General features: G+C 45.1%; 1 protein-coding gene across 7 annotated transcripts in view; it reads right to left on the bottom strand.

Moving 5' to 3' along the window:
* Positions 1-204: 204 nt before the first annotated feature.
* UBE2H (ubiquitin conjugating enzyme E2 H) overlaps positions 205-13,006 on the bottom strand; it is a 52,136-nt gene continuing 39,334 nt past the window's right edge. For 5 of the 7 annotated variants that reach the window (XM_040594938.1, XM_040594939.1, XM_040594937.1 and 2 more), the window contains 4 exons: positions 12,902-12,941; positions 12,149-12,201; positions 8,126-8,254; positions 205-1,537 (listed from right to left, as the gene is read on the bottom strand). In XM_040594938.1, coding sequence (XP_040450872.1) covers positions 1,413-1,537; positions 8,126-8,254; positions 12,149-12,201; positions 12,902-12,941 — 347 coding nt within the window. In that variant the 3' untranslated portion in view covers positions 205-1,412. The remainder of the gene's footprint in view (positions 1,538-8,125; positions 8,255-12,148; positions 12,202-12,901; positions 12,942-13,006) is intronic. The other 2 variants (XM_040594941.1, XM_040594940.1) reach the window with 1 other exon arrangement.

Genomic DNA, 13,006 nt, shown 5'->3' with positions numbered 1-13,006 from the left:
ATCCAAATTCAAGTATACCGGCATCCCAGGTAGACATTTACTCTATTAGGTTTCATAGCATCTAAACAAAACAAACAAAAATCTCAGCTTGCTGAAAGACACCAGGAGAAATCAAACATTGCAATTCAGAAGTATCCTGGGGGGAAAAAAAAACACCAAAAAACAAACAACAAAAAAAAAACCCAGAGCAGATTCACTTGCTTCCTCAATTGGTGCTTTTAGGCTTTTTTATTCATCTCAAATTTTTCTAGATCATACTCTTTGTTAACTTTTAAGAAATTTTAATCCTGTTGTACACACACAAGCAGATGGCTACCAAGCTGGTGCAGAAGGGGGAGGAAAAAAGGAAAATAAAATCAGCGCCGATGGATTCATGGACCACAGCCAATGGGCCAGTCTTCGTGGATCTGAAGCTCTCAGCAAGGCTAATCCATCTGGTCAGAGGACCCTCTTAGGAGATGGAGAGTGTTTGCGAGGTGTTTAACCATACTTCAAGCAAGAGAAAAAAGCAAACTTGAAGCCATTAAAGGGCAGCAGTTTCAAAACTATGACAAAGTAAGAGTTTCACTTCACATGTGCTCCAGCTAAATCAAAGCACTGTTCAGAGAGCATCATTTGTGGTTTGTGTTTTTGTTGGTGGGGGTTTTTTTTTGGTTTTTTGTTTTGTTTTTTCCTCCCGAAAAGGGAACAGCTTGTAATCCAGACCAAGAAAGTGAATAACATCCAGATGAAGGCTTTCAAAAGTCCCAAAAGCAAACAGACCAGTGGTTGTCAGTCCTTACAGTTCAGAAGGGCAGGCAGGAGTCCACATACAAAAATGGACTTAAAATCCAAGTCAAATTTTTAAGCTTCAATGCTCTGAATAGCTCCATGCATTTGTATTTTTTTTTTTTTTTTTTTTATTAAATGTGACTCCATGTAAAATACCATCAGCAAGGTTGACCTGAAGGAGCAGCTTTTATTCCACTGTCTGATCTACACGGTTAGTATATCATCCCCCAGATTTTATACTTTGAGAATATGCTGTTCCACGTTAGCATCCAAGGTGGTGTCTTTGGAAACACTGATAAGAAAGCAAACATCTTTTTGCTAACTCCCTACCTACCAGGGCAGCTGTTTTAGCTGACAGTTCAGTAGCACACAAGTTGACTTGGCCAAATGGAATCTGAATGCATGCATTCGGGCTGCATATTGCTACCAAAATGGAATGTGGGAATATGCTATGCACCTCGGGTTCGAGAAATGACCAAGAAAATCAAGATCTAAAGGGTGATATATATATCTCAATGCTATTATTCATAAAAACCTTGTTTAGTAATAAAAAAAATTGCTTTGTTTAAATATGAATATTATAGTCTGCTTCTCATGGTTAGGAAATTAGAGTCTCTCTGAAAAGCAGGTTGCCTCTTCTACTACAACTCCATGTCCTGAGCCTCATCTTCCGAGAAGTCAGACATGGAACTCTCAGATGAGCTGTCCCCAGTGCCTTCTTCCTGTTCTTTTAGTGCTTCTTCTGTTGCATATTTCTGAATGTATTCTGCATGTGACAGAAAAGACAAGACATATAAGCAGCATATATTCAACAGTCAGAGGATGACTGAACAACAACTAACAGCTGGTTGGGTCACATCATGTTTAATAAGTCATATAGATTACTGTATTTCTCAGACCAAAAGCAGCATTGTCTAACAACATGTGAAACAGCTGATGGAGATCTTAGAGACGTGCAAGACCCTTGAAAACAAGTATGATCCCAACGCTCCTATGCCAGCGTCACGCACAGTGTAGCTGGAAACAACCCAACTCTTCCCCTGTACGGTGTATCTCACTTAATAGGACAGGATTCAATTTACTGCCAAAATAGGAGCTACTGTGGTGACCTAGAGAACAAGCCTAAAAGCCATCAAGATGTCACTATGCAGCCTGACTTTATGAAATGAAGATCAGAGAGTTTAAACTGATAGGGCAGAACAACCATCAGTGAAGTCAAGCTGAGACCCAGACTAAACTCTGCATAAACAAAGTGTAAAAATGGATCGACAGAGAAAGTGGAGCAGAAATCTACTGCAGGAATAGCTGCACTTTTTTTTTTTTTTCCTTCTTCTAAATGAAAAGTAAAAGCTCCCTCCCCCAGCCCCAAAATGAAAGTGGGTCTGCCCCAGGCTCTGTTTTCAAAGCACAACCCTTGCAACCTGCTTCACATCTAACAGCAGCCACAGGATTAGCTGAGAAGGACCCGCAGGGAGGAGGGCCACCGCACTGCAGGTCACTGACGGAAACAGTGTCTCACAGTGGGGTTCAAACCACACCAGCTCTAGGCACCCAGATCAACACTTTGAACTTCAGCCAGGAGCAAGCAGGAAGCTGTACAGCAAAAGCAAGAGAACTGGTTTACTGGGATTCCTGCAAGCAGGTAAGGTAACCTCTGCCAACAGTGGCTTGTGTGGCTTCCATGGTCACCTCTGTGCAGAGGGACAGAGCAAAAAGGCAACACGAAGTGATTCTGATCAGTCAGACTGAGTCTGGCAATCCCCTCCCACCCTTTGTGGCTGCAGGAGACTCGCCTCGCGCAGTGTCCCCTCTGAGATCTGAGGAGGGGCAGATGTCCCCAGCCGGCAGGCTACCTTGAACAGAGAAAGGCTATTCCTTACACACATATAGGCGTGCCGAGTGGAGCAGAGGTGAGCACTTGGCACAAAACTGGGCTAAAGAAGGGGTGCTCAGCCTCAACTTTAAGTCTTCCTCTTATTTATTGCCTCTTTTCCACCTCACGCTGAGAAAGCAGCTTCATCGGATGAAGTGGCGATGTAACCTCAGTATCCCAACAGCACAACCTCCACACCGCAGGTCAGGCACTTCGGGAAGGAGAGGGATGTGCTCATGTTGCCGTAGAGAAATTTCAGCTGTGAACTCGTTACCTTTCCGGATACGGAGGTACTAAAATACAACAAAGCCTCCTCCAAACAGCAGTATTAAAGACCCAAAGAAAGAGGGAACACCGCCATCCCTGTGTGCTCAAAGATGAGTCCCTGCGTGAAAATGTGAATGTCACATCCCAGTCTCAGCCCAACAGCCATCCCAAATGCATGCTCTTTAGTTCCTCCCAGGGAATGACGTCCACAAGGAGCATCTCTCCTCCAGGAGCACAGGTCACTGCTTTTTATTCCGTACTGTACTGGCAGACAGATGCACTGACAAAGCTGCAGGAGGACACATCTAACACCAGATAAACCAAGTGCTACAGGCACAGGTTTTAAAGACTGTGCTTTGCAGAGCCTGGCTGTTCTTAAAGCCATCCCTCCCCTTCCCTCTGCACTTCCATCCCTCAGCCTACTGGAAGGGAAAATACTCGGCAAGAGGTCTGCATCATTGTGTGTTTTTTCCACGTTTCTAAACCTGACATAAGGACACAGAGCCCAAACACATTACTCTGGCTTCAGGAGTATAGCACGGACAGAGCAAACCAAAGCCAACGCTTCATGGAAGAGTTGCCAGGATGGAGCAGCTGGTGGCCTTGGCAGACCTGCTCCACCCTGGAAAAAACTGTGAGAGCTAGCTGGAAGGTACTTTGGAGTCCAGTGCGCTTCAGCTTCTCCATCTAATGACGCACGCAGCTTCAGTCTGACTGTTTAATATACATTATTAACCTGCTCACTCGGACTACAGAAGCAGCTGTTCAAATCTGTTTTACAAGAACTTGTTAAGAACTGATAAAGTATTGATGGCAGCTATGTAAACACTGGAAAGCATGGAGCACTCAAGGTCTCGGATTGCCTTCAGGCTGCAGCCCATGAATATCAACAGAAAAGCACCCTTGTGCTCCATCCTCAGGGCCTGGGCACTGAGAACCCTCTTCTTGAAAGGTGCTCACCCGTGTCACTGTGGAGCCCAGGTCCTGCCCGAGCACATCCCTTGCCTGTACCAGAGAACAGGAGTTGCAGAGAATGTGGCAGGGATCATCTGCCAAAAGAGATGGACACTGCCAAATGAGATGAATTGGTGCGACAGACCTAATTGGTTTAAAGATGAGAGAGACTAACTGAAAGAGGGACCCAAAAAAGCAGCGCGTCTTCACAGAATTTACACGGGAAGGTGGATTGGCAGCTGACAAGCAGAGCTAAGGAGATGAGATGCTGACGTGACATATCCTTGTGGCGGCTACTCCCTTCCCATAGCGCTCCAAGAATGAATCTCCCTCTGGAAAAGGGGTGTTTACCCAGAGAAGTTGTTATTCCTTGCACAGTCCAGCAACTCATGTGCCTTTGCTGTAAGACTCTGGATGTCCTTGGATGACACAAGCATCCCCTTATTGGGAACCTTAGAAATACATTCCCTCTATGTTTACCCCAAACCCACCTAAACAAATGCTGTAGCTGCCTTGGGAGTCCCCAAACACAGCAGCCACAAACCAGTGACCATGGCAGGGAGAGGAGGCCAGCAGCACTTCTTCACTGACTGCTTCAAGTGCTCTCTGGGCTACTGGATATGTGGACATGGAAGCCACTCTTTCTTACTGTTGAGAAAGGCCTGCTTCAGCCTAAGTGAAAACACAACTTATAGAATCATAGAATGATCACAGGATCACAGAATGGTTTCGGTTGGGTTAAAGACCATCTAGTTCCACCCCCCCCGCCAGGTGCAGGGACACCTTCCACTAGACCAGGTTGCTCCAAGCCCCATCCAACCCGACCTTGAACACTTCCAGGGATGGGGCAGCCACAGCTCCTCTGGGCAGCCTGTGCCAGTGCCTCACCACCCTCACAGTAAAGAATTTCTTCCTAATATCTAATCTAAATCTGCCCTCTTTCAGTTTAAATCCGTTACCTCTTGTCTTATGCTACAGGCCCTCGTAAAATGTCTGTCCCTATCTTTGAACAGCTTGAAGCATTTCAAACTTAAAATGCCACCTTCTATCCAGGAAAGCTACCAAGCTCCTGGGCTGGGTTTTTCTGAAGGTTTAATCTGGGAAAGGTCAAACTTCCAGGGAGCTTCTTTGCTGAACGTGGCATTGTACTTGGATCTACAGTCTACTAAGTGAAGAAAACTGAAACGTCTAAATACTGACAAACCGCATTTCACAGTAGCCTGTTCAAGAAGGAAAGCCTCGATGCACCCATTCCTACCCAGGAAACATCGCTTTGATTCATCTAGTTTTTAAACCCTGGAGCAACAAGAATAAGCTGTGGTTATGCCCCATGGCTGGTATATGCCTGTGAGCCATACTGGCATTTCAAACGACTCTACTGGAACTTCAGGGCTGACACATGGGATGGGAGAACTGCTCCCAGAGGTATCCTCTGCTCCCAGCAAACACAGCTTGCCCTTAAGTACCCTTCAGCTGCTGTTACTCAACACTGCCACTCCCCTAAAAGAAGTTTTCATACTGGATCGACCAAAGAAAAAGAAAAAGCAGACCACACAGGAGTTAAGCACCAATTCCCAACAACTCAACACAACCAAATGTTGAGCCATTTTTGTGTGTCTGAAGCCCACCCCCTGGTGCTCTACCAGTGATCAGGCAAGACATCTCACCAAGGACAGCCAGGGAGATTTTAAAGGAGCACTTGGCTCTGCACCGTTGAACTAATTCATCTAGCTGAAAGCTCTAATGCTAAGAATCACAGTCTCCAGCTGTGTATTGGTAATATTAATGGATATTTACAAGTTTCACGATAAATTCTTACTTGTCTGGGTCTCATGCCAAGAATCACAGGAACTAAAAATCTCAAAGCCTATACCCATCTCTTCACTACCATCATGTCAAAGAACTGTTCTATGTACTCATAACTAAAAAAATGAAGAAAAGCAGCAATAAATTATGTATTTGCACTACTGAGTTTCCCAGAGTAGAGAAGCTGCTACAATCCATCGCATCAATTTTAACATGTCCAAGGCTATTTTTAAAAATGCTACAATATGAGGAATGACAGTGTTTAGCTCTGTATTATACTTGTCACGCAAGCCTGGGAAGAGACAGAAGAGGCAGGGCTCTTTGCTATATGGAACATGAGACACGTTGCAAGCACTTAAAACTCCTTCCATATCATCTTCACAGCCTGTACCTGGCTGTCAGGATGGAAACAAGGGAGCAGACTATCCCATTTAGCCTCCCTGAGGGAGGTCCTCAGATCTTCCTTGAAGCACCTGCTGTTGGCTAGTATTAAATTTATTTGCTTTTTTTCAAGGGTGTATCTTTTTTTATTCCTGTTTCATTAAAGCATAAAGGACACCCAAAGCGTCCCTTGTGTTGGCTGGCCCTGGAGATTTTGCCTGACAAACCATTTTGCCTGGAAGCTTGTTCATATGAAAAAACAAGACAATGGACTTCAGGATACTGAGCAGGCCAGATCTGCAGGGTAGTTCTTACAATCCTGTCATGCAGCTGTCAGAAGAGGCAAGCAAAGTGGGCTGAATAACTCAGTATTTAAATCACAGCTTTGCTTGGCCTCATTTGTAGTTCCACCCTCAAACAAAAATTGCAGCTGATGAAGAGTCATTTCACATCAGAACAAAGTGACTGGAGGTTTAAACACTCCAGAGTGACGTGGCAGAGCTGATGGAAGGACTCCACCACCAAATCCCACGTTTTTCTGGGATACCTACACTCTCCAAAACAAGTGAGTTTCACAACACTCCGTTAGGAAAGCTGCTACCCCACCTCACACCAGGAAGAATATTAGATTGTGCTGCTCACGGAGGCTCTCCTTGTTGAGCAGGCCTTGCAAACCTTTTTGGCAGGGCTCCCACAGGCAAACAAGTTTTATGGTTATTCAGTAACAAAAGAAAAAAAAAAATCAGGTGGTCACAGTCTCTTAAAATCTTAGTTGAAGACTAAATCTGGACCAAAGGCTGTAGATTTCCCACCACTAGATTAAATGCTGATTGCATTCACTGGATGAGGGGAGACGAGGGGAGAAATAAAGTCCGTGGCCTTCCCACAGGCTTGTCACATCAGGAAATGGTGTCCTGCTCCTGTCTGCAGGCAGCTCATTCCAGGGAAGGCAGAGAGCAAATTGAAAGCCCAATTCTTATTTTTTACCTTATTTTTTGTTTCCATGACTAATTAAATTTGTGCCTCACTAGCTTGCTAAGACAGTCCTATCGCCAGGCTTATCCAAAGTATTTGAAAGTCCTTAGTGGGAGTCTTCCCTGATCCCAAGGACATACTATTTCTCAGCCTTGTCTAACGTCCTTACAACCCTTCCAGGAGCAGACAAACCAGCACCCTCACCAGCTCTGCCAGCACTCACCTACCCTCACCAGTCACTGTTAATGTTTAGTCTGGGCTCCCCCCGCTGAGTTACATACCTGTGACCACATCCTGCTCACAATGATCAAAGGATAAATCATTCCTTTCCTCTTTGAAGGCACCTTTGACACAAAGTTCATACCCTGCTCGGTCCTCTAAATTAAAATCCTCCAGTTCTTTCCCTCTCTCTTCTTAAGACACATCTTCAAGACTGTCTGCCCTTGTTACACCCTGCCAGACTTCACTAATTGGTCTGCAGCTTTCTTAAATGGAAGTCCCTGAAGCAGGCACAGCACTAGTAAGCAGCAAGGAAGGATTACCTGGTATTTACCAAAAATTCCTGCTCTGTCACAGTACCAAAGTGCTTTCTGCAACAGCATCACCAATTCCTTGATTGCTGCTCTAAGATCACTTTCCACAAGCTGCTAACACACCACCTTCTATCCAGTAATTGTGCAACTGGATGCTTCCATGTAAGTTTAGCACTTTTCCTTGTCCCTTCTTTGGTCACGCACCTTTTCTTCTGAATCGTTTCTCTGATCTCCCCACATTGTGTTAAAACCTAACCTAGTCTGCTTACAGCCTCCTTGCTTGGGGTCTGCTAATGATTTAAAACCCCTGCCCCACATACAGCATACACCACAGCAGCAGTTCATCCACCCCTTACTTCAGATTTTATTTTATTTTTTTTTCATCCACAGTTCATCCACCCCTTACTTCAGACTATTAAATACCCCCATTTAAAGTGGATGGGGCTCCTGTAATATGAAGGAATGGGCGCTGACACACAGATGTGCAGCAAAAACAGCCCTCATTCCCCCAGGGTGGAATCACAGTAATGCCACTTATTCTGCACTATGTTATTTATGCCCTTACCTTTAATTTTCTGTTTGTACTCTTCTGGTCGGTGGAGGTACATGGCTGCAGCGTCACCATTTAGAGGATCTATAGGGTTAGGGTAGGCCAGCAGCTGGGGCAGGAACGATTCAAATATATTGGTGAGATCTGCAAGTGAAAGACACAGTTGTTCATGTCCACAGACCCAGAGTCAGTCTGATTAATCATCCTGCAAACACCGGCACTGAAACAGCAGCACAAAGCTTCAAGAGCAAATGCACTGAAAATCTGGGCACAAGTTAAAATAAAGGAATTGGCATCAGGGAAAGCACATATGCAGTTGATAAGAAAGCTGCTGCTGCTGCTGGAGGTATGCTGCAGCTCCTCAGCTAACTACACAAACCACTCAACATCCCAACAACGTAGACACAGGTATCTGTGGGTAAGCAAAGAAGTGGAAGGACACAATTGTCTTGTTTCCCACTGAGGCTCAGCCCTGGCTTAAAGAAAAGGAAGAAAGAAAAACAGTGCTGTGCTTCATCCCTCACTGAATTCTTCTCCTACTTTTGCCTCCTTCTATTACCATCTTCAAATGTCTTATGCTCTGTGACTATATTGACGTATCCCAAGCACAAAGCATCTTCCAGAGCACTTTAGAGATGACTGTGTTAATAGAAAGAGCAACCAACAAGTCCCTCCTCCAACTCAAAACAATTTGCAGAATGTGAAGAGCTCACATTAACACCTTGGTGCCAGCTGGCATCTGTCACCAAATAATCCACAACAGGAAACATACTTCTGGTGCCGATGAGTAACTGTGGATACACGAAACCCTCTTCCCACATCCCTAAGACGACAAGTACCACACTTCAGCAGTGGGGGTGTTCAGAAACAAGCCCTGCGTCATCATTCCTCCTCAGGGCCTTCAGAAGGACCACGCACACCCACACAGAGCAGAGATTAAACCCCCAGTGCAGGGCAGCATGCCAGGTTTCGCTTTAGCCTCTGGAGAGCTGCTGAGAGAAGCAGACCAGCATTTGTTGCGTGAGGTTTTCTGTTGGGTTTTGTTTCTGAATATTCTACATGTCTTCTATCAGGATCCCCCTTTCCCCCCTAGTTAAAGGGAGTATCTCTTTCCTGGTGGCAGAGAAATCCTGCCTGTGGATGAGCATCACCAGTCCCCTCCAGCATGGATCAAAGTGGAGCTGTCAGAAGGGAAGCCCAACACTGCCTAGGACCCACCGTGTGAGCAGTTCAGCCATCTCAACCTGCCTCTACAGAAACAAGGCTGTGTGACTGTTCCTGAGGCCAGGCACAACTGAGCCTCACAGAGCTGCTGAATTCAACCAGATCTGACAGCAGGCAAGGATCTCTGACCCCTTAACTTTCTAAAAGATTCATCAAAATGGGTGGACAGGTAGGGGAAAGGTATCTCCAAGTGCTCTCCCTGTGCAAATGGTTACTCTGGCTCTGGGCTGCACCCACAGAAAACCAAGCTCTAACTCCACTGCCAGCAAATATACAGCCTGAGAAGAGCCATGCAGTAGGTCCAGGCAGATCTTCACCACTGCCCCATGTTACCAGCTCGACCAATTTCCTAATGGGTGTGTTTATTTCATCTTACTCAAGAGGATCTTACTCAAAAATAGATCTACGTTCTGTCAGTTCTTCCCTCCTTTGTCAACATGTCTGGGACATAGAGACACTGTGCTAGGACTACTTCAGTCACCCATTCAGCATAAACCCTGCTGAGCAGGAGGAAAAGCCATGGCTTTATATACTCAGGAGCATAGGGTTCATTATAGCTGCATCACCCAACTGCATAAAGTAATGACAGTGTTGGGGCAAGTCCAGAGGAGGCCACGAAGATGATCAGAGGGCTGGAGCACCTCTCCTAGGCAGACAGGCTGAGAGAGCTGGGGCTGTTCAGCCTGGGGAAGAGAAGGCTCTGGGGAGACCTTACAGCGGCCTTCCAGTACCTAAAGGGGCCAACAAGAAAGCTGGAGAGGGACTTCTTACAAGGGCCTGTAGTGACAGGACAAGGGAGAATGGTTTTAAACTGAAAGAGGGGAGATTTGGGTTAGATCTAAGTAAGAAATTCTTTACTGTGAGGGTGGTGAGGCACTGGCACAGGCTGCCCAGAGAAGCTGTGGATGCCCCATCCCTGGAAGTGTTCCAGGCCAGGCTGGACTGAGCTGGGAGCAACCTGGTCTAGTGGAAGGTGTCCCTGCCCATGGCAGGGGTTGGAACTAGATGGTCTTTAAAGTCACTTCCAACCCAAACCATTCTGTGATTCTGTGACTTCTAAGTGAAGGGGCAGAGTCAACACTCTAGTGTCTTCCCTGCAGCTTCAAGGCATCCTGCAGCAAGGCAAAGGAGGTTTGCAATAAGATGACTGTCAAGTGATGCACTTTCTAACGTGAAGTTTCACCAGTTAGTGTGGAAGGTGCTCTGTACCTTCAAGTTGCCTCACACTTATTGCTGATACTGCAGGGAAAAATGCAGATTTTTGAAAGCTTGATGGTATTAATACACCACAAGCACGGTAAATACCAAGCTGTTTTTTCTTTACTTTGCAAGCAACAACAACAAAAATACAGCAGCGCTCATTAGGAAACCTCTCACAGAAAGCCTTCTTATGAAATTGTTTGGAAACAGTGCAGAAACCCCACTGTGGCCGTCTGTGAGCATGCTGCAGAACAGGGTGGCTGTCCATGCATGGCTTCCAAAGCAGAATCCAGACTGCCAGAGCAGAAAACCAGCACCACTGTTACACTGGAGTAATTTTCTTTTGTCCAGCCATCCCCATGATCTGCAGGTGGCATTTAAGGCTGTGGAACAGCAGCACACACCGCACTGAGCTGGATTCTGCTACTGACTGAACCATGCAGGTTCATCCCCAGCGGAGGGCTTGGTTTACTAACACCGCTTTCACTCCTCCACCTTGCATCAGATCCTACCAGGACACAAAAGCATCCTCTTCCTCCATTAGCAACACCACCTGGGTCACAGCTAAGCTGATCTCTCACAACAAAACCACGCGAAGCGTATGCCATGAACCTACTACATGAGGACTTAAGGTATTCTGATGAGGAGTAAAGTTCAATAAGTTGCTATAGCAATTTCCCACCCAGGATTCACCAAGTCTGGTTATTTCCTTACAAACTGGGCTTGCAAGGAAGGTGAAGTAGCTTGTCTCTCTAGCAACTGCTTCAAAGCTTCAACTTACATAGGTAAAATCAGTTTTTCATAGAAGAATGTGAACGATTTGATGTGTGCACTCTCCTGAACACTCTTCCACAAAGCCTAACAGGAACAGCTAAAGAACTTTACATTTTTAAAATGGAGCCAGCTTAGACTAGATACTCAGCTGTATTCCTTTTAACAACTTCAGCTTTCCCTAAACACTACTTTAACTGGTCTTCAGCTACCAGCTGATCATTTCGTATCTCTAAAAAGGGGAGTTATAGCCAGAAACAATCTAAGGGGAAACCCAAGATGTTCTGCAGCAAGCAGCGCAAAGATGCAATAGCACCTCCCAGCCTGCAAAGAAATGATGCTGCCATGATAAACAGGTACAGTTTCTGGTGCCAGCTTCTGCAGAAGTGAGATTGTAGCCTTGCGCACAAAGAATACCAGCTTGAATGCATGCACAAAACGTGGATGGGGTAGCTGGAACTAGATTTCACTTTAGGTACAGACACTCCTCTCTTTCAATGCTGAATCATGGAAGGGTGCTGTTGTGCAGTAATGCCAAGCAATGGATTGAGCAATCCTTCGTGAGATTTATGAAATATTTTCACATCTTTAGTATAAAAATAGGTTACAAAAGTGTTTTCACATGAAAATCTTAATTTTTCACATGATCTTGGCTCGCTGAGGAGTCTAAAACTTCAGCAAAAAAAACCCAGCACCCCCCCCCCCCCCAAAAAAAAAAAACAAAAACAAAACAAAACCTCAAAACCAAAAGTTGGTCTAAGATCACCTGTCTCCAGCAAGCTGTCTTAACACACCAAATACCGATGTTCATGTGATCAGCTTTCAGGGAAATACCAAACTCACCATAGAGAGCTGTCCAAGTTTGATTGATTACATCTAGACATACAGTTCCTGACCTGAAACATATGGAAAGGATGGAATTAAACAGTCACACTCAAAAATACTCCGGGGATTTAATACAATCTAACACCTCCCTTCCCCTGCTCTGCCTCTGCCCCACTGCTTCAGATAAGCTATGATTTACCTCTACCTTGTGGCTAACAGAGGGACAGCCTTTAACTACATGAATCTTCATACTCTGCACAAAAGAAAGTAAATTGGAGCCTTTACTGAGTTAGTTGGTCCATATGGGTCTCTGCTGAAGAGACTGGAAGCATAGGTGGCTTCCCTTAACGAACCTTAACTAAAGGAAACGTGGCAAAACATGTTATTTTTTCAAGAGTTTTAGTATAGATGTGATCTTCAGCTAAAGAGGGAGCTATGGCTTAGCTGACACTGTTCCTTCTTTCTAGAAAGCCAGCATGATATCAATGAGGAGGGGAACTGGCAACCTTGAATTTTCTGTAAATCAAGCATTTTGCAATACAAAGACCACATCTGCCAGAAAGTCTGCAGCATGCAACTCTCTAGTCTTGCCCACAGCCTGACCCACTCCTGAAAGTTAACTTGCAACATCTACGTCTATCACATCTCCCACTCTGGACTCTTAGATTGATGAAAGCATTATTCAACTCATCAGCATATTATTGTGAAGCCAAAATACAGTTAAAATTAGACAAACTCCTTAGAAGAAACACACACTAGGGATTTACTTACGCTTCGTCAATGTTGGGATGGAAAATTTTATTCATGAACCCTGCAAAGAGACAGACTGGTAAATACCAGAAAACAGCCAAAGATTTATTTTTTTTTCTTTTTCTT

Source organism: Falco naumanni, chromosome 5, assembly GCF_017639655.2.
Source record: "Falco naumanni isolate bFalNau1 chromosome 5, bFalNau1.pat, whole genome shotgun sequence".
Classification (NCBI taxonomy): Eukaryota; Metazoa; Chordata; class Aves; order Falconiformes; family Falconidae; genus Falco; species Falco naumanni.
The sequence above is the reverse complement of the archived record's forward strand: the minus strand, read 5'-3'. Positions and strand labels throughout refer to the sequence as shown.